This window comes from Ranitomeya imitator, chromosome 4 (genome assembly GCF_032444005.1).
Source record: "Ranitomeya imitator isolate aRanImi1 chromosome 4, aRanImi1.pri, whole genome shotgun sequence".
Lineage (NCBI taxonomy): Eukaryota > Metazoa > Chordata > Amphibia > Anura > Dendrobatidae > Ranitomeya > Ranitomeya imitator.
Window position 1 is genome coordinate 202,557,841 of NC_091285.1, and position 22,413 is coordinate 202,580,253.

The following is a 22,413-nucleotide window of genomic DNA, read 5'->3' on the forward strand; positions in this document are numbered from 1 at the left end:
CCGTTGAAGCGTTCCAGAGTTATAACCTCATAAAGGGACAGTGGTCAGAATTGTAAAAATTGGCTCGGTCATTAACGTGCAAACCACCCTTGGGGCTTAAGGGGTTAAATGATAAAATTTCCATTTTTTTTTCATAAATTAAAAACAACCCCTGTGTTTTTAGTGGATGAAATAAATGAAGGTTTGACTATACATATATATCCTTCTGTGTTCCAGCATCTCTGCACTTTCCTTAGATACCGAGGCAGGAAACAGTGACTGTCACTTGTCACAAGACAATACACACAGTATGTAGGGGAAAGTGTCCTGCAGCCAGCGCGCTCCGGGGACACAGGCTCTACCAGTCCGGCAACTAACTGGTCTTAGCACAGCAGAGCACTGCGCATGCGCTGGACTGGGTAACCGTAACGCAGTTTCGCCAGCTATGCGGAGCACATACTACAGGCTGCCGGACGTGTTGCTGCTTTTCTCTTCGGTCCCCAGTAAACGTGCTACCTCCGCCATTATTATTCTATATTTAGATGTTTTTTTTTTTCTGCCGAATAATTTTGTCTCGAATGTGCCGGGTGTGACCGTCAGTGTTGTGTGTGACGTGGACTGCGAGCTGCGCTTCCGGGAGTGATCGTGACTGCAGAGCAGCATCCGCAGTGTGTGCCGAGCGCTTCTCCGAGCACCATGGGTGAGTGCCCTCCTCAATATGGAGCCATGGGGGTCTGCAGCGGGGCCGGGTGGTGGGCGCTAGGTTAGCCCTTAAAGGGACGGTGATGTGACCACAATCAGATATCAGTGGCTATCATCATAGCAGCTTCGCCCTGGTATACCGCAGAGCCACACGATCTGCTCTGGTTGTGTAGGGTAGATGCCATGGTTATCTGCCTGTGATTGGTCAGATCTGGTCCTGGCACCCTGCATTGTATGGCTGCCGGCGTCAGGTGCCACCCGACGAGGCCTTGTTAGGTCATGGTCACACTATCAGTATTTGGTCAGTATTTTACCTCAGTATTTGTAAGCCAAAACCAGGAGTGGAACAAATAGAGGAAAAGTATAATAGAAACATATGCACCACTTCTGCATTATCACCCACTCCTGGTTTTGGCTTTAGGCTTCGCACACAGATTGTGATGTGGAGCGGAAAAACCCTGCACGGTCCCCAGCTCTGCCGGTTACACACGAATTACTGGTGCCGCCTCATGGGACATCTCGTTATCCCGACACGTCACCAGATAGGTGGTTTTACCTGCAGGATTTCCATTGGAAGAGCTTCTCCTGTGGCGGCCGTGCTGTGGAAATGCCAGTGATGACATGGAAAGTGAATCGGGTCCTCAGCACCTGAACACTGCACGGGCAGCATTGCTGATGTACTGCAGGCAGGGAATGCGGACCACAAGGCTCAGACTGCCCGCGGACCAGCTGTGAGGTCCGGTTATTGTGCTCTGTATACAGACTGTGAAATACGCCCGTCTGAGTCCAGGCTGAGGCTACACGCACACACAAATCTTTACTGTTTACAAGGAAACGGCCATTTCTCCTGCAAAATCACCTGGTCTTGTGGAGCTGTTCTGTACCTCCTGCTTATCAACAACCCAGCATTTACCCTGTATGTGTCAGCTTTTGTTTATGCTCAGCATACAGGCACAAGTGCCAACCATGTCCATAGGGGTCTTTGGCTTATGCTAGGGATTCCTTTTTGGTTCCACCATATAAGAATACATAGTCTGCTGAATTTTCCTATATGGAGGGACGCAGTAAATCTAGTGAGTGGGAGTGAACAACGCAGTGCTCTGTATTGGAGGCTTCTGCGGGAGGTTTACATAGAAGAGTGCTCTGATGGAAGCATAAAGCAAGATGTTACCTGTTTCCACATAGCTTTAACAGCCAGATAAAGACTCCTAATTGGGATTATATAAGACATGGCTTGTTCATACATGACGGTTACTTGATAATCCATGCTCTCCTAATGACTGTACCTCTCTGTCTTCTTTTAGGGGGTTTCTTTTCCAGCATCTTCTCCAGCTTGTTTGGAACCAGAGAGATGAGGATTTTGATTCTGGGTTTAGATGGAGCTGGAAAGACTACAATACTTTACCGATTACAAGTGGGAGAAGTTGTCACCACTATTCCCAGTATGTACCACCAATAACTCCATCAGTATTCATAGTCCTGTATTATATATATCTATAACACTAATACGACTGACGGATGAATACGTTCTTGAAGACTGGGGCAGAGCATCTCCAAAATGGCAGATCTTGTGTGTTGGTCCAGGTTAGCAGTGGCTAATACCTATCACCAGTTGTCCAAGTAAAGACAAGCAGGGAAGCATGTGAGGGTCAGAGGTGCCTACAATGAAGGAAGGTGTGCGATGAGTTCTTTACATGTCTCACCTGGGAAAAAAATGGCGCTAAGATGCACCATGTGAAGAAGGCAAGCTTGCCGAGGTAGTGAGATGCTCTGACCATGGTATGCAAGTCTGATCCGGGGCAGCTACAGCTTACAACTCGCAGGACTTAAAGGGGTTTTCCAGGATTAGAGAAACAAAGCTGCTTTCTTTCGGAAACTGCCCAAGTTCTAAAAGCTCGTATAGAACTCTGTGCAGCATGGTCTGAGCACGGACTGACTACTGGTCTACTGACCGGAGTGTCACAATCTCATAGCATTATACGAAGCTGTCACTCTCATGTCGGGAGTCCCGCGGCCAGTCCATGCATTGCGGCACGTGCCATGTTAGGCCAGTCTCACACATCCAGATAATTCTGGTACCGGAGAAAACAGTACCGGAGTTGTCCGTGTGCTCACGTAGGCCATCCGTGTGGGATCCGTGTGATGTCCGTGAGTACGTTTTTAGGGTCCGTGTGCTGTACGTGTGTCCGTGTATTGCAACAATTTTTACAATTTCTATGACAGGAAAAACGCACACGGATGGCACACGGACAGCATCTGTGTGCGGTACGTGTTTACACGGACCCATTGACTTTAATGGGTCTGTGTGATCCGAGCGCTCCCACGAACACTGACATGTCTCCGTGTTTTGCACACGGACACACGATCCGCGAAAAATCACTGACATCTGCAGAGACATATTGATTTTAATGTGTCTACGTGTGTCAGTGTCTCCGGTACGTGAGGAAACTGTCACCTCACGTACGGGAGCCACTGACGTGTGAAACCGGCCTTACACAGATGTCTGCTTGAGCCCTAGCCAAGGGTTGTATGTGGCTTCTTTCGCTTCAGTGGGATTGAAGTTTTGTAAAAAAAAAAAAAAACCTAAAAGATCCACAATATAGTATCACTGCATCAATAATGACTGGTACCAACAACATCCCACTCATGCCACCCCACCCGAAAAAGAATTTTAAAAAATTAATTGTAAAAAGAGATTTTTTGCTGCATGAATGGTAACATATAAAAAAAAATCATAAATTGAGTATCACCGTAATCATATTCTATTTCTAGTTTATAAAAGTTAAATAATTTACATGTACCGAAAATGGTGCGACTGAAGAATACAACTCACCCTGTAAAATGTAAGCACTCATACAGTTACATTGAAAGAAAATGAAAAGCGTTGCTGCTCTCTGAATGCGGCAGCGCAAAAAACAAAAGATTCTTTACAAATGCCCAAAATACGTCAGTGGTTAAAGAAAGCAGCCATGTTTTTCCTCCTGGACTACTTTTATTGTGCCTGCTTCTAATATCTTTGTGCCAGACACTACAGGACACCTCCTGAGGCACTGTTTCAGAGGCCGGTTTGGTGAATTTGTACATGGACACTGGCTATTTAGTGACTGCTCTGAGCTGTCCTGGGTTTTGGAAAGGTTTTTTTTCTAAAGGGTGTTGCATGCTGCAGTCATACTAATGTAGTACATAAGCATAGTAGGTGCTTTCTGCTCTGTCATGCCATTTTTATTTTATTATTATACATTTTTATAGCGCCATTTATTCCATGGCGCTTTACATGTGAATACGGGGCAAATATAGACAAATACATTAAACATGAGCAGATAACAGGCACACAGGTACATAAGAAGGGAGGACCCTGCCCGCGAGGGCTCACAGTCTGCAGGGGGTGGGTGAGGATACACTAGGAGAGGGTAGAGCTGGTTGTGCGGCGGTTCAGTAAGTTGAGGATCACTGCAGGTTGTAGGCTTGTCGCAAGAGGTGGGTCTTCAGGTTCTTTTTGAAGGTTTCTATGGTAGACGAGAGTCTGATGTGTTGGGGTTGAGAGTTCCAGAGTATGGGGGAAGCACGGGAGAAGTCTTGGATGCGGTTGTGGGAAGAAGAGATGCAATAACCATTCTGCCATCGCCAGAGCCGCCACCTCGCCCCTACCTTCTGTCTCTTCCCCACTATCCCATAGAATGTAAGTCCGCAAGGACAGGGTCCTCTCCCCTCTGTACCAGTCTGTCACTGTAAATTTGTTTACTGTAAACGATATCTATAACTCTATATGTAACCCCTTTCTCATGTACAGCACCATGGAATTAATGGTGCTATATAAATAAATAATAATAATAAGAGATGAGAGGGGAGTAGAGAAGGAGATCTTGTGAGGATCGGAGGTTGCGTGTAGGTAGGTACCGGGAGACCATGTCACAGATGTATGGAGGAGACAGGTTGTGGATGGCTTTGTATGTCATTGTGAGGGTTTTGAAGGGCTTGGCATAGGGGAGAGGCTGGGGAATAGCGGGGAGACAGGTAGATTAGTCGGGCAGCAGAGTGTAGGATAGATTGGAGGGGTGCCAGAGTGCTAGAGGGGGGAGGCCAGAGAGTAGGAGGTTACAGTAGTCAAGGCAGGAGTTTGGCTGTGTGCACACGATCAGGATTATTCGCGTTTTTTCGCTATAAAAACGCTTAGAAAACGCATACATTAAGCATCCCATCATTTTTAATGCATTATGCAATTTTTGTGCACATGATGCGTTTTTGTCCGCGAAAAAAACGTAGCATGTTCATTAATTTTGCGGATTTTTTGCATTTTTCCCGCTATTTAATGCATTGGGAAGCTTTGGAAAAAACGCGTCAAAACGCACGAAAACGCGAAAAAATACGCATGCAGATTTCCTGCAGAAAAAGTCCGGTTTTGTTCACGAAAATTCTGCAGAAAATCTTGAACGTGTGCACATAGCCTTAAAGTGATATTTTATTTTTGCAACATGTAAACCTGACCCTGCTGAGTGCAACTAGTGATGTTCTCTTGTCTTCTCCAGCCATTGGTTTCAATGTTGAGACGGTAACCTACAAGAATCTGAAATTTCAAGTGTGGGACCTTGGGGGACAAACCAGTATCAGGTAATATTGATGATAATAATAATAATAATAATAATCTTTATTTTTATATAGCGCTAACATATTACGCAGCGCTTTACAGTTTTGCACACATTATCATCACTGTCCCCCAATGGGGCTCACAATCTAGAATCCCTATCAGTATGTCTTTGGAATGTGGGAGGAAACCGGAGTGCCCGGAGGAAACCCACGCAAACACGGAGAGAACATACAAACTCTTTGCAGATGTTGTCCTGGGTGGGATTAGAACCCAGGACCCCAGCGCTGCAAGGCTGCTGTGCTAACCACTGCGCCACCGTGCCGCCCAATATTGATGATATTTTGTGTATATTTAGAAGGGGAATTTTAGATTTCCTTCTCAGTAATCTGTACTGTAACTTATCACTCATCTGTCCTGATGTTGCCAGCTATTTGCGATGCTGGCAACATCAGGGATGCGCAGTCTGTATACTCTCTTTTGCCTCTCCCCTGCCCAGGAGCTGTGTTATGATGATCAGCCCATGTCCCTGTACGGTCAGACACGGCCATTACACAGTACACAGCAGGGGAACATTTATAAGATTATCTCAGCACAGGAACATTTTATTTAAACATCCAATTGTGGAACTTATTTTTATTCCAAGATCTATTCATTAAAATGTACTTTGTTTGTGGGACAACCCCTTTAAGGTGCGGGGAGGGCTTAAAGAGTAAACCTTTTGATAGCACTATGTAGATTTTCTTTTTTAATCTTCTTAATTACAATCAGGTTGGTGATGGTCCAGGTCTTGAGATTCAAAATAATAAGTAAAAAAAATCCTCTGTGAAGTGTGCAGCTCGGCACACACAAAATGGAGTGCAGATTCAATCAGAATGTTCTGCTCTTTATTGTATCTGCACTCGGCTCTGAGTGAATGCACAGACAGACCTGTCTCCTAAGCTAGGGACCACAGGGTTTTTGAGTGATCAGTTGGGGGGTCTCACTAATCTGTAATTAAGAGAAAAAAATAATCTAAAAAAAAAAAAAATGAAATTGTGTAGTTACTCTTTAAAGGGAACCTGTCTTCTCCCCAGAGATGAGTGATAACATGATTAGTGGGACAATTAGTGTGGGGAACACAACACCCCCTTTACCAGGTGCCCACTAATTAGCGTATCACAGGCCAGGATAGAGAAATGAATTTTATGGTAATGGAAAAAGCAATAAGCCACATAAAGGATCTTGATTGAAAGTATATTAATGGTTGAATTGAAGACATGGAGGTGGATTAGGGGGCCTGGGGAAGCTGACTTGTTCCCTTCAAATGTAATTGCACCTCTTCATCTTTCCACTTTATGTAGGTGAAACGAGCTGAAACATTGATAAGGATCTTCTGTTTTCTTGCTATTTCAGTAGCTCTAGTATTAATGTGTCTTGTACCTTTTATGTTTTATGCTAGGCCATATTGGCGCTGCTACTATTCCAATACAGATGCTGTTATTTATGTGGTGGACAGCTGTGACAGAGACAGGATTGGGATTTCCAAATCTGAACTGGTTGCGATGTTAGAGGTAACAATAATTTGAAGAAACATTGTGAATAATTTTGAATTTTAAAGTAGTGACACCGTTCTGTGGAGTCGGAGTCTTTGGTTTGGCTTAGGCCAGGTTCACATTGCGTTTACAGCAGCCCGTTCAACACGTACGTTAACGGGCCGCTGTAAAAGCAAGTGCCGGTATGGCAGAACGCTAGCGCAGATAGAGCATCTGCTAGCTCTATCTGCACTAGCGGTGACGACCCGGAAACGCTGCAGCCCGCGTCTCGGGGTCTGTCACTCAATGACGGCACATGGCTAGCGCACGCCCATTGTGGGCGTGCGCTAGCGATGCGTCCGACATTGTATTCAATGGCGGCGTTAACGGACTACGTTACACCGCGGTGTAACGTAGTCCGTCTAACGGACACATGGAACGCAGTGTTACTGACTCCACGGCCCTGATTGGAACCATAGCTAGCGTAATTGCAGCAGCTGCTCTGGCCGCCTGTATAATACAGCCAGCACCCATTTCAAATGGTAAATGTGCACAACCGCTATAAATATATGGCTTAATACCCAGATTTTTTTTGTTAGTACAGATATATATACTCATAAAAAACATATGCACATTGACAAGCATTTAAAACCATATTAGCATGCGTTTAGGGTAGAGGGCAACTGCTACAAGACGTGGGTGTACATCATAGTCATATAAAGCATTTTGCCGCATTTCCCATGTACAGTGGTTTGCAAAAGTATTCACCCCCTGGCTTTTTACCTATTTTGTTACATTACAGCCTGTGTTTAAATAGTTTTGTAATCTGATTTGTGTGAGACGCAACAGCACTAAATAGTCTAAATTGGTGAAGTGAGAAAAAATATAATCCCATAAATTTAATTTATGCTTATAACTAAAAATTGGTATGTGCGTATGTATTAACACCCTTTTACTATTAAGTCCCTAAAATATTTCTGGTGTAAGTAATTACCTTTGTACGTCACATGCTTGGTGACAGATTGCACACAGGGGGACTTCCTAAGTGTTACATGGCCTGTCGGTATATACACTTTACCTTTTCTGCAAGACCACAGAGGCTGCAACACCATTAAGCAAGAGGCACCACTAACCAAACACTATGAAGACCAAGGAGATCTCCAAACAAGTCAGGGACAAATTTGTTGAGAAGTACAAGTCAGGGTTGGGTTATAAATAGCGATGAGCGAGCACGCTCAGGTGGTCTCCGAGTATTTCGGTGTGCTCGGAGATTTAGTTTATGTCGATGCAGCTGCATGATTTGCGGCTGCTAGACAGCTTGAATACATGTGGGGATTGCCTGTTTGTTAGGTAATCCCCACATGTATTCAGGCTGTCTAGCAGCCACAAATCATGCAGCTGCGTTGACATAAACTAAATCTCTGAGCATGCCGAAATACTCGGAGACCACCCAAGCCTGCTCGGGAAATCTCGAGTAACGAGTATACTCGCTCATCACTAGTTATAAAAAAAAAAAAAAAAAAAATATCCCAATCTCTGATGATTCCCTGGAGCACCATCAAATCCATTATGATCAAATGGAAAGAACATGCTACCACAAGAAACAGAGAGGGCCACCCACCAAAGCCCTCAGCCCAGGCAAGGAGGGCATTAATCAGAGAGGCAACACAGAGACCAAAGGTAACTCTGAAGGAGCTACAAGGTTCTCAAGCTGAGACTGGAGTATCTGTCCATACCACCACAAATAGCTGTATACTTCATAGAGGTGGCCTTTATGGAAGAATGGGCAGAAAAAAGCCTTTACTTACAATTTTTGTGTGTAAGGCTCGTTTTTAGTTTGCCAGAAGACATGAGACTCCCCAAATGTATTGCGATAGGTGCTGTGGTCAGATGAGACCAAAATTTAAACTTTTTGGCCACCAAAATAAACTCTGGCACCAAACCAACATTGCTCATCATCTCCAAGAATACCATTCCAACAGTGAAACATGGTGGCAGCATCATACTGTGAGGATGTTTCAAGGCAGTAGGGACAGGGAAAATGGTTTTTCGAGGGGAAGATGGATGGTGCGAAATACAGGGATCTTCTTCTGCAAAACCTGTATCAGTTTGACAGTTTGAGACTGGAGTGGAGGATCACCTTCCAACAAGACAATGAATGGGAATGGGGGCGCCATCTCTTATTTTCTATCCCTAGGGTGCCAGTCTCCATTGATAGGTAGGGGACAGCTACCAGGAATATTGTAGGGAATATTATACACCACATACATCCCTATCCCTCCATTCTTATTTTTTTTCTTGCTCGTAAATGTGACTATAAATATTGTAGATCAATGGGGTGTTTGCCCGATTAATTGATCCCCCATACCATTTCTCAGATGTTTCCAATATATCCATTAAATTAACATCTTTTGAATTCCCCCCTTCCAGGAGTTGAGTTCACCAAGAATTACCACATAAATCTGACAGCTCATGTCTGAGTTTTTTTTTTTTTTTTAATTTAATTAGCATATGCCTTGACTTGAGATCCTCCCTCCAATATGGAGGTATAGTTAGGATCTGTTTTCATTTTTCCCCTCTAGCATAAAAGGTACTTATGCATTAAGGGGTTAAATGTACCTGAGACGAGGCGGCGGATATGATGTTTGCGGTCCGACGCTGCGTTCCAGCTGTCTCCATACCGGAAATCACATGACTACATGCAAACCCTGGCAACCGGAAATGACTTACGCGGTTCACGGATGCGTTCCATGAGAGCGCGCACAGGAACTGACGTCAGTACACAGTGTACATGAGGATCATTTGGCGGCTTATTTATCTGCAGCATATAGCCGACGTGACACGCCGTTTTCATCCACCTTTTCTATAATGGGTTCTTGAATGGATAGACAGATAACCCTTGGTTTCTTTATTAATCCCATATGACGTACTATCCCGTCAAGGTGACCTGGGACTTAATTCCCAGTGACAGGATAGTACGTCATACGCGATCGGCCGCGCTCTCGGGGGGGGGGTAAGTGTGGCCGATCGCGGCCAGGTGTCAGCTGACTATTGCCAGGAGCGGTCACGGACCGCCCCGGCACATTAACCCCCGACACACTGCGATCAAACATGATCGCAGTGTTCCTGCGGTACAGGGAAGCATCGCGCAGGGAGGGGGCTCCCTGCGTGCTTCCCTGAGACGATCGGTACAAGGCGATGTGCTCACCTTGTACCAAACGTCTCCTCCCTGCAGGTCCCGGATCCAAAATGGCCACGGGGCTACTTCCGGGTCTTGCAGGGAGGTGGCTTACCAAGTGCCTGCTCAGAGCAGGCGCTGGTAAGCCAGGAGCAGTGCACGTCAGATCGCTGATATGACACAGTGCTCTGCAAAGTGTCAGATCAGCGATCTGTCACTATACAGCGATGTCCCCCCTGGAACAAAGTAAAAAAAAAAAAAAAAAATTAAATGTGTTTAAAAAAACAAAATTCCTAAATAAAGAGAAAAAAATATATTTTGTTCACATAAATACATTTCTTTATCTAAATTTAAAAAAAACAATAAAAGTACACATATTTAGTATCGCCGCGTCTGTAATGACCCGACCTATAAAACTTGCCCACTAGTTAACCCCTTCAGTGAACAACGTAAAAATGTTTTAAAAAAAAAAACGAGGCAAAAAACAACACATTATTATCATACCGCCGAACAAAAAGTGGAATAACACGCGATCAAAAAGACGGATATAAATAACCATGGTACCGCTGAAAACGTCATCTTGTCCCGCAAAAAACGTGCCGCCATACAGCATTATCAGCAAAAAAATAAGTTATAGTCCTGAGAATAAAGCGATGCAAAAATAATTATTTTTTCTATAAAATAGTTTTTATCATATAAAAGCGCCAAAATATAAAAAAATAATCTAAATGAGGTATCGCTGTAATCGTACTGACCCGAAGAATAAAACTGCTTTATCCATTTTACCAAACGTGGAATGGTATAAACGGCCCCCCCCCCCCCAAAAGAAATTCATGAATAGCTGTTTTTTTGTAACTCTGCCTCACAAAAATCGGAATAAAAAGCGATCAAAGTATGTCACATGCCCAAAAATGGTACCAATAAAAACGTCAACTCGTCCCGCAAAAAACAAGACCTCACATGACTCTGTGGACCAAAATATGGAAAAATTATAGGTCTCAAAATGTGGTAATGCAAAAAATATTTTTTGCAATAAAAAGCGTCTTTTAGTGTGTGATGGCTGCCAATCATAAAAATCCGCTAAAAACCCGCTATAAAAGTAAATCAAACCCCCCCTTCATCACCCCCTTAGTTAGGGAAACCTAAAACAATTAAAAAAATGTATTTTTCTCTATCGCCTTTCATTGGGGGACACAGGAACCATGGGTGTATGCTGCTGCCACTAGGAGACTGACACTATGCAAATAAAAAAGTTAGCTCCTCCTCTGCAGTGTACACCCCACCGACAGGAAGTAGGATATTCAGTTTAGCTTAGTGTCAGTAGGAGGTGGACACGGGTCTTTCATTAGACCCTTATCTACCTCAATGTGCGTCGTTCCTTTTCAGGTTTTTCCGGAGGGATACAGGGTGAATAGTCACACCTGTAATCCCACAATGCGGACTATGAGTACGGCGTGTACTGCCACCCCGTATCCTCATAGATCCCTCACCAGGACCAAGATCCTAGCACACAAGCGTGCTCAGAAGTCCGGTCCTGGCTCCGTCCCCCACCCACTCACCCACCAGAGCCTGTCGGTTGGAGGAGACGAGGACGTCCATCACAGCTCCGTGGACGTCTCAATCCCCTCAGGTTAGTAACTGCGTGGGATGTTTAGGTGAGTATTTCCCCTAAGTTTCCAGATCTTCCCCTTACTCTCGCAGTGTGGGGGAGTAGAAGTCCCTAAATGCGCGCTGCACTATCTTCTAGGGCGGCGCTGATCTTATTTTAAAAGGGATCCCTGGGGCACCAAGACGAGCAGTAGCTCTGCACTATTGGCTATCCCCTTCATCAGGGCCGCAGTGTCCTCCCTGCGGCCGCACTGTCACTTTTCTGGCGGCGCCGGCACTGCTTTCCCCTGTGGCCGCTCTGCGGGCTTCGGCGGCGCGTTCCTCTTTCCGGCGGCGCCGGCCTCTAATTTAGGTCCCGGCTTCTGCCGGGGCCTACTTCGGCGTCGCGTCCCTCAGCTCCGCCTCACCCTGCGGCCCTGGCAGGTTGCCGCGCTGCTCTGCGGCGCACTGTTCCGGGGCCGCAGTCTCTTTTCCAGCGGCGCCGGCCTCTAATTTAGGTCCCGGCTTCCGCCGGGGCCTACTACCGGTACCGCGCTCCTCCACTTCCTGTTTCTTCGGGCTGGCTTTCTCCCGCCCGACAAACTGCCCTGCAATCTCCGCCCACCGGCGCCATCTGGGCTGACTCCGCCCCTTCCTCCACGTCGCTGCTGAGCACAGGGCAGGAGATTTCACTCGTGCCCGCATTTTCACCTGGGGGCACAGCACATCGTTGCAACAGAGGCCGCAGGGCAGCAGCGCCATCCTTCTGTTCCACTGCTGTTCTTCAGGCCTGCAGAAAGTTCCGGACAAGAGTGCCCCAGATGTGTCTACCTGTTCTCCTAGGGGCTATCGTTCCAGAGGAGCATCTTCCAAGCCGTGCAGCCTTCCATCTGGACACTGCAGCGTCTGCCGTTAGTACCTCTGCACCGCAGTTTCACTCAATCCCCTGCCCCTGTTCCCTAATCTTCTGACATTTCCCTCAGGGGCCCATTCGGTCTAATTTTAAGGGAGGTTGCTCCCGGCCTCCTACCTTTTCCTGTGTCTTAGTGAAACACTTTCAGGGTTCGCCTTGTACCCGCAAGCTCCCCTCAGACAGGCCTGCAGCAACCCACATTATGTTCAGCTCCGCCTCAGAGCGAAGTCCCCACCACAGGCTGGGTCTCCCCTCTGTCTCTATCAGTAGCGGATCTCACTCCGGTTTCCCAGACCCTTGTGTCCGTGCTCGATCGGTTGCCCCTGCAGACTTCCGTAGTAGCCAGCGGGTCGCAAGAAGCTCTGTCCGAGACTTCCAATACAGGCCGCGCAAGATCCAGACGGGAACGCCGGTCTGGGTTCTCTTCTCGATCCATCTCACGGTCCTTCTCTGTGGACGAGCTCCCCCTTATCCTCCCCCCCCACCCTCTCTCCCCCCCCCCCACCCTCTCTCCCCCCCCCCCACCCTCTCTCCCCCCCCCACCCTCCCTCCCCCCACCCTCTCCCGCCCCCCCCCCTCTCCCCCCCCCACCCCTCCCCCCCCCCGGAAACAGGCGAGGCTTTCTCTGATGTGCCTTCGGAGGATAATTTGGGACCGGAGTCGAACCATATCTTAACATGAGGGATATGGTTCAAAGCCTTATTGGAGCGTCCAATCTGACCTGTGGCATCAAAGATACCTCTACGGAACCCGCAGATCAGGCGGTTTCGTTTAGACGGTCTAAACTTCCTCCCAAGGGATGCGCTCCTCATCCTGAATCGAGGAGCTTCTGGCCAGAGAGAGAATTCGACCAGACGTTTCTCAAAGAGGAAAGCGTCTTGGAGACTCATATCTCTTTCCTCTGGATCTCATCGCCAACCGGAATGAGAGGCGATGGAGAACGACCTCTCCTCGGTGGATCCGCCGGCTGCTAGACTTGCCACTAACACAGTCCTCATGCGGTCCGGTGGGGCGACTCTGACAGATTCCATCTATAGGATCATGGAATCCTTCGTGAATTCGGCTCTCGAACCTGCCGCATCATCCCTATGCCCGGCTTTCGCTTCCACTTGGGTTTCGAAGTCTGTATCCGAAGGGGCTAAAACAACTCCGTTGGGGCATTCAAGCCGGAGCTCCACCAGTCTGGCTGGCGGAAGTTGCCACCCAGATTACTCACGCCGGGGAATAATTTGTTCCCTGCATGTCGCGTCTTCTGCCGCTCAGACACCCAGTAATGTTGCCAGCCGTCGCTCTGCTTGGCACACGAGTCATCAAAGAAGTCCCTTACGAGCCTGCCTTCTTCAAGGATCATGTCTTTTCGGTTCCAAGCTGGACCAAATTATTAAAAACGCCACTGGCGGCACCAGTTCTCTTCTTAGGCGGCAACTTCGGTCCTTTCGGCCTTTTTTTCGTCGTTTTGTGACATCAGTTTCCTTTTCGCAACAGAGGCCACAGGCACGTTAAGGGAAGAAGGTATTCTTCGACTCACTCCTTCCTGGTGTTCCCGCTACTCCTAAGGTGGATTCTCCAGGTCCCGGTCTGGAAGTTCCACCTAGGCAGGACCCACGACTAGACCCCAGCCCGTTTCTCAGGCTGGGCAGCCGTCTCCTGTTCCTCAGGGACGTCTGGGTCTCCTCAGTAGAGGACGCTTGGGCCAGGGCACTTGTATCCTCTAGATACAAAATCTTCATTTCTCGGCCCTGGGATCGTTTTCTTCGAATCCCAACTTCCAAGAGACCCCGCTCTGGTCCCGTGTTTCTTTACAGCCATTCTTTCCCTCCTTAAATCCGGGGTAATCGTTCCCGTCCCAGAACAGGAACGGTTCAACGGTTCACAGGCTTCTCTTAGAATCTTTTTGTACTGACAGAGGACGACAAGGTTCGTCCCAGTCCGGATCTCAAATTGCTGAACAGGAAGTTTTCGTCGGAGACACTTCAGGATGATATTCCCTCGTTCAGTAATCGCTTCCAGGGAGGCTCAGGAACTTCGGTTTCAGGCTCCCGAAAGTCTATCCATCTTTCCCGACACTCTAGCCGTTGCGGGTGGCTCGTCAACAGGAAGAAGTTCAGTCTTGTTCAGTGCCTCGTATCTCCGGGCATGTTCTTCGACACTTGTCGGACCAGAGTCTTCCTTCCCGAAGACAGGATATCCCTCCTTTGTCAGGAAGTTCGCTTGCTCCAGGGTTTTCGGCTCCCCTCCTTTCCGATGGGCCTTAAAGGTCCTAAGGAGGTTGGTTGCAACATCGGAAGCAATTTTCCCTTTGCCCGTTTCATTCAAGACTTCTTCAGCAGGCTATTCTATAACAGGGGGACAGGTCTCTCGTCTCCTGCATCGTCCGATCCGGCTTTCTCCCGGGTCAAACGGTTCCTCGACTGGTGGCCGAGGTCGCTTCTCTTATCCCGGAGTAGATCCTGCATATCCTTCCTTCCAGTTCCCTGGCAGGTGGTGACGACGGACGCCAGCCCGCTCGGCGGAGGCGCGGGACTTTGTCACCTGTTCTTTTCAGGGTTGTTTGGTCGGCGCAGGAGTCCTCTTTGCCGATCAATGTCCTCGAGTTCCGGATCTTTCTGTCTTTCCTTCACTGGGCAAGGATTCTCGGCAGCCTGCCAATTCGAATCCAGACAGATAATGACACAGCTGTGGCATATGTCTACCACCAGGGGTGGACTCGGCGTTCTCTGGCATCGGCCGAGATTCCAGGATCCTCCTTTGGACAGAGGCAACGGTCCTGGTGAGCTCTGCAGTGCATGTCCCCGGCGTGGACATTTAGGCCGCCGACTTCCTCGGCCGCGAGGGCCTCGCGGCAGGGGAATGGTACTTCAGGAGGTTTCCTATCGGATTGTTCTTCAATGGGGGACTCCAGAGGTGGACCTCATGGCGTCCCGATTGAACAGGAAGGTCCCTCGGGTCGGCCCAAGGTTCCGTGATCCTCTCACAGTGGTGTTGACACTCTGGCCATTCCTTGGTCGCAGTTCGTGCTCCCCTATCGTTTCCCTCCCCTTCCCTTGCTTTCCAAGCTGTCAAAAAAGATCAAGGCGGGATGGGTGCCGATCATTCTGATCGTCCCGGATTGGCCCAGGAGGTCTTGGTTTGCAGACATCGTCAATCTCCTCGCGCACACCCCTGGTGCCTTCCAAACAGACCCGATCTGCTGTCTCAGGGTCCGATTTGCCACCCGAATTATCGGTCGCTCTGTTTAACGGCGTGGCTGTGGACTCCACAGTTCTAAGAGCGTCCGGCCTTTCGGCCCGGATGAGTCACACTATAATCCAGGCTAGGAAGCCTTCGTCTTCTTCAAGGATCTTCTATCGTACCTGGAAGGCTTACTTTCGTTGATGCGAGTCCAACCGCTTTTCACCTATGTCCTTTTCCCTGCCTTCCATTTGGGTTTCCTTCAGGCAGGACTGGATTCGGGCTTCGCTCTCAGTTCCCTAAAGTGCCAGGTTCCTGCGCTCTTCTTCCCTTTAAGAAGACGTTTTCTTCTTAGCCACAGGTTAATAATAATAATAATAATAATTTTTATTTATATAGCGCCAACATATTCCGCAGCGCTTTACAAATTATAGAGGGGACTTGTACATACAATAGACATTACAGCATAACAGAAATACAGTTCAAAACAGATACCAGGAGGAATGAGGGCCCTGCTCGCAAGCTTACAAACTATGAGGAAAAGGGGAGACACGAGAGGTGGATGGTAACAATTGCTTTAGTTATTCGGACCGGCCATAGTGTAAGGCTCGGGTGTTCATGTAAAGCTGCATGAACCAGTTAACTGCCTAAGTATGCAGCAGTACAGACACAGAGGGCTATTAACTGCATAAAGTGAATGAGAACATAGTGCAAGGAATCTGTTTTTTGTTTTGTTTTGTTTTTAAAATAGGCCACACAGGGATCGTTAGGTTAATGCATTGAGGCGGTAGGCCAGTCTGAACAAATGAGTTTTTAGGGCACGCTTAAAACTGTGGGGATTGGGAAATAATCGTATTAACCTAGGTAGTGCATTCCAAAGAATCGGCGCAGCACGTGTAAAGTCTTGGAGACGGGAGTGGGAGGTTCTGATTATTGAGGATGCTAACCTGAGGTCATCAGCGGAGCGGAGGGCACGGGAAGGGTGGTAGACTGAGACCAGAGAGGAGATGTAGGGTGGTGCTGAGCCATGGAGCGCTTTGTGGATGAGGGTAGTAGTTTTGTACTGGATTCTGGAGTGGATGGGTAGCCAGTGTAATGACTGGCACAAGGTAGAGGCATTGGTGTAACGGTTGGTGAGGAATATGATCCTGGCAGCAGCATTCAGGACAGATTGGAGCGGGGAAAGTTTGGTAAGAGGGAGGCCGATTAGTAGAGAGTTACAATAGTCCAGACGAGAATGAATAAGTGAAACAGTAAGAGTTTTTGCAGAGTCGAAAGTAAGAAAAGGGCGAATTCTAGAAATGTTTTTGAGATGCAGGTAAAAAGAGCGAGCCAGTGATCGGATGTGGGGGGTGAATGAAAGGTTAGAATCAAGGATGACCCCAAGGCAGCGGGCATGTTGCTTTGGAGTAATGGTGGAACCGCACACGGAGATGGCAATGTCAGGCAAAGGTAGGTTAGTAGAGGGAGAGAACACGAGGAGTTCAGTTTTTGACAGGTTTAGTTTCAGATAGAGGGAGGACATGATGCTAGAGACAGCGGTAAGACAATCACTGGTGTTTTCTAATAAGGCAGGCGTGAGATCAGGAGAAGAAGTGTATAATTGGGTGTCGTCAGCATAGAGATGGTACTGGAAACCAAATCTACTGATTGTTTGTCCAATAGGGGCAGTGTACAAAGAGAAAAGGAGGGGGCCTAGGACTGATCCTTGAGGAACCCCAACAGTAAGGGGAAGGTGAGAGGAGGAGGAACCAGCAAAACATACAGTGGAGGATCGGTCAGAGAGATAGGAGGAGAACCAGGAGAGAACAGTGTCCTTGAGGCCGATGGAGTGAAGCATAGTGAGGAGGAGCTGATGATCCACAGTGTCGAATGCTGCAGAGAGATCCAAGAGAATTAGCATGGAGTAGTGACCATTAGATTTAGCTGTTAGTAGGTCATTACAGACTTTAGTGAGGGCAGTTTCAGTAGAGTGTAAAGAGCGGAAGCCAGATTGAAGAGGGTCGAGAAGAGAGTTATCTGAGAGATAGCGGGTAAGACGGGAGTGGACCAGGCGTTCGAGGAGTTTAGAGATGAAGGGAAGATTAGAGACAGGTCTATAATTAGCTGCACAGTTTTGGCCTCTGTGGATTCATGGGATTTAAAGGTTGTGCTGGTTGTTCTAGGGGTTCCCCCCTTTGAGCCTCTCAGGGAGTTTTTCTCTGTCAGTTCTATCTCGGAAGGTGGCTTATCTCAGGTCCATCTCTTCGATCCGCCGCGTTTTTGAGTTGGCGGCCATTTCTTGCCGACCTCCTTTCTTGATTTCCACCAGGACAAGGTGGTCTCAGGCCTCCGCCTTCCTTCCTTCCTTCCTTCCTTCCTTTCACGAGGTGGTTTTCATCTTTCCACCTCAACGAGGACATCGTTCTACCTTCCTTTTGTCCAGCTCCGACTCATCCTCTGGAGCGATCGTTGAACAGGCTGGACCTCGTCACGGCAGTGAGGATCTCCCTGGCTAGCACGGCCGCTTTCCAAAAGATGGATTCTCTTTTCGCCATCCCTGATGGCGTGCGTAGAGGCCTGCCGGCTCCCAAGGCGACTATTGCTCGCACGATTAGAACGGCAATTTTGGAAGCTTACCGGGTCAAGAACAGAGTGCCCCCTCCTGAGATAAAGGCTCACTCTACCCGGGTAGTCGGCGCATCCAGTGCGGTACGTGACAGGGCTTTCGCCGACGGCTTTGCAAAGCGGCAACGTGGTCTTCCATCCACACGTTTCACCGAACTACAAGGTCCATACCTATGCTTCGGTGGACTCCAGCCTGGGCAGAAGGATCCTGCAGGCGGCAGTGGTGAGTCCTCGGACCTGATGGAAGTATGTTTTTCCCACCCCAGGGACTGCTTTGGGACGTCCCATGGTTCCTGTGTCCCCCAATGAAAGGCGATAGAGAAAACAGGATTTTTGGTTGCTTACCGTAAAATCTGTTTCTCGGAGCCTTCATTGGGGGACACAGCACCCTCCCAAGTTGAACAGCTCTGTTTACTGTGTATGTTTGAGTTCTTTGAACACTCTTTGAGTGTTTGAAACTGTTAATCTGTGGAGCGCCGTGGAATTTGTTGGCGCTATATAAATAAAGTTTATTATTATTATATTATTATTTTTTCTTTTACACGTTGCTTCTCCTACTGCTTTCTCACTAACTGAATATCCTACTTCCTGTCGGTGGGGTGTACACTGCAGAGGAGGAGCTAACTTTTTTATTTGCATAGTGTCAGCCTCCTAGTGGCAGCAGCATACACCCATGGTTCCTGTGTCCCCCAATGAAGGCTCCGAGAAACAGATTTTACGGTAAGCAACCAAAAATCCTGTTATTTCCATTTTCCCATTAGGGTTAGGGTTGGGGCTAGGGTTAGGGCTAGGGTTGGGGTTAGGGTTGGGGCTAAAATTAGGGTTTGGATTACATTTACGGTTGAGATTAGGGGTGTGTCAGCGTTTGGCGATGTGGTTAGGGTTATGGTTGGGATTAGGGTTACGGGTGTGTTTGGGATAGGTTTTCAGTTAGAATTGGGGGTTTCCACAGTTTAGGCACATCAGGGTTCTCCAAACGCGACATGGCGTCCGATCTCAATTCCAGCCAATTCTGCGCTGAAAAAGTAAAACAGTGCTCTCCCGTGCGCCAAAACAGGGGTTTACCCCAACATATGGGGTATCATCATACTCAGGACAAATTGGACAACAACTATTGGGGTCCAATTTCTCTTGTTGCCCTTGGGAAAGTAAAAATTTGGGGGGTTAAAAAACATTTTTGTGGAAATTTTTTATTTTCACGACTCTGCGTTATAAACTGTAGTGAAACACTTGGGGGTTCAAAGTTCTCGCAACACATCTAGATAAGTTCCTTGGGGGGTCTAGTTTCCAATATGGGGTCACTTGTGGGGGATTTCTACTGTGTAGGTGCATCAGGGGCTCTGCAAATGCAACGTGACGCCTGCAGACCAATCCATCTAAGTCTGCATTCCAAATGGCGCTCCTTCCCTTTCGAGCTCTGCCATGCACCCAAACAGTGGTTCCCTCCCACATATGGGGTATCAGCGTACTCAGGACAAATTGGACAACAACTTTTGGGGTCCAATTTCTCCTGTTACCCTTGGGAAAATACAAAACTGGGGGCTAAAAAATAATTTTTGTGGACAAAAAAAATAATTATTTTCACGGCTCTGCGTTATAAACTGTAGTGAAACACTTGGGGGTTCAAAGCTGTCAAACACATCTAGATAAGTTCCTTAGGGGGTCTACTTTCCAAAATGGTGTCACTTGTGGGGGGTTTCAATGTTTAGGCACATCAGGGGCTCTCCAAACGCAACTTGGCGTACCATCTCCATTCCAGTCAATTTTGCATTGAAAAGTCAAACGGCGCTCCTTCCCTTCCGAGCTCTGCCATGCACCCAAACAGTGGTTTGTCCCCACATATGGAGTATCAGCGTACTCAGAACAAATTGTACAACAACTTGTGGGGTCCATTTTCTCCTGTTACCCTTGGTAAAATAAAACAAATTGGAGCTGAAGTAAATTTTTTGTGAAAAAAAGTTAAATGTTCATTTTTTTTTTTTTAAACATTCCAAAAATTCCTGTAAAACACCTGAAGTGTTAATAAACTTCTTGATGTGGTTTTGAGCACCTTGAGGGGTGCAGTTTTTAGAATGGTGTCACACTTGGGTACTTTCTATCATATAGACCCCTCAAAAGTGACTTCAAATGTGATGTGGTCCCTAAAAAATATTGGTGTTGTAAAAATGAGAAATTGCTGGTCATCTTTTAACCCTTATAACTCCCTAACAAAAAAACATTTTGGTTCCAAAATTGTGCTGATGTAAAGTAGCCATGTGGGAAATGTTACTTATTAATTATTTTGTGTGGCATATCTCTGTGATTTAGGGGCATGAAAATTGCAAAATTTTCAAAATTTTCTCCAAATTTCCGTTTTTTTCACAAATAAACGCACGTTATATCTAAGAAATGTTACCACTATCATGAAGTACAATATGTCACAAGAAAAAAATGTCGGAATCGCCAAGATCCGTTGAAGCGTTCCAGAGTTATAACCTCATAAAGGGACAGTGGTCAGAATTGTAAAAATTGGCCCGGTCATTAACGTGCAAACCACCTTTGGGGCTTAAGGGGTTAATATCTCCACCTTCCCCTGATGAGTATGGAAAACGAAACGCGTTGGAAAGCAAAGGTTATTGGGATCACGTTATAAAGGGTCCGAACTGTTTTTTTTTTCTTATGGGGTATTGTATGGAGAAAAAAGTGCCTCCCCCACGTTTAGGATACCAGAATTCATCGTCCCTTTATGATCTGACGAACAAAAGCATATGAGGTGAGATCGTTCCTTTATTAATCGATTGGACAAACTACTGGTCTGCTTTGAATTTTTTACATAAGCAATTTACAGAGCATTTTGTCCTTACTATTGATCCTCTAAATGTTGGTTTTAAAATGAGTGTTTCATTTGAGGATTACTAGGAACCAATCTTTGTAAATCCACTCCTTGACCTGTCCTTGTATAAGGATATATTGTGGATTTATTTTTGTGTCAGCCTATTGCTGAGTGTCACTTGTGAGTCTTTTTTTGTTTGTGTATTTAGCACCATTTTACGCAAATCTAATTATTAAAAGTTACATTTTAACTTATTAGTTGCACCCTGCTGTTCATACCTTTATATCAGATTGTTGGTCATTGCTCTCTACATTATTTCAACAAGACAATGACCCAAATCATACTGCTAAAGCAACAGTCGAGTGGGTTTAAGTACAAACATACAAATGTTTTGGAATGGCTTAACCCCTTAGTGACAGAGCCAATTTGGTACTTAATGACCGGGCCAATTTTTGCAATTCTGACCACTGTCACTTTGAGGGTATAACTCTGGAACGCTTCAATGGATCCCGCTGATTCTGAGATTGTTTTTTCGTGACATATTGTACTTCATGTTAGTGGTAACATTTCTTCGATATTACTTGCGATTATTTATGAAAAAAATGGAAATATGGCGAAAATTTTTAAAATTTTGCAATTTTCAAACTTTGTATTTTTATGCCCTTAAATCAGAGAGATATGTCATGAAAAATAGTTAATAACATTTCCCACATGTCTACTTTACATCAGCACAATTTTGGAAACAAAATTTTTTTTTGTTAGGGAGTTATAAGGGTTAAAAGTTGACCAGCAATTTCTCATTTTTACAACACCTTTTTTTTTAGGGACCACATCACATTTGAAGTCATTTTGAGGGGTCTATATGATAGAAAATAACGAAGTGTGACACCATTCTAAAAACTACACCCCTCAAGGTTCTCAAAACCACATTCAAGAAGTTTATTAACCCTTTACGTGCTTCACAGGAACTGAAACAATGTGGAAGGAAAAAATGAACATTTAACTTTTTTTTGCAAACATCTTAATTCAGAACCATTTTTTTTATTTTCACAAGTGTAAAAACAGAAATGTAACCATAAATGTTGTTATGCAATTTCTCTTGAATACGCCAATACCCCATATGTGGGGGTAAACCACTTTTTGGGCGCACCGCAGAACTTAGAAGTGAAGGAGCGCTGTTTGACTTTTTCAATGCAGAATTGGCTGGAATTGAGATCGGACACCATGTCACGTTTAGAGAGCCCCTGATGTGCCTAAACAGTGGAAACCCCCCACAAGTGACACCATTTTGGAAACTAGACCCCTTAAGGAACTTATCTAGATGTGTGGTGAGCACTTTGAACCCCCAAGTGCTTCACAGAAGTTTAT

At 46.5% G+C, this 22,413-nt stretch overlaps 1 protein-coding gene across 1 annotated transcript in view; it reads left to right on the plus strand.

Annotated features, from left to right (window-relative positions):
• The first annotated feature begins 372 nt into the window (after positions 1-372).
• Positions 373-22,413, plus strand: part of ARL1 (ARF like GTPase 1) — a 36,351-nt gene continuing 14,310 nt past the window's right edge. Inside the window, exons 1-4 of the mRNA XM_069764292.1 lie at positions 373-679; positions 1,986-2,123; positions 5,208-5,289; positions 6,705-6,816. Coding sequence (XP_069620393.1) covers positions 676-679; positions 1,986-2,123; positions 5,208-5,289; positions 6,705-6,816 — 336 coding nt within the window. The 5' untranslated portion in view covers positions 373-675. The remainder of the gene's footprint in view (positions 680-1,985; positions 2,124-5,207; positions 5,290-6,704; positions 6,817-22,413) is intronic.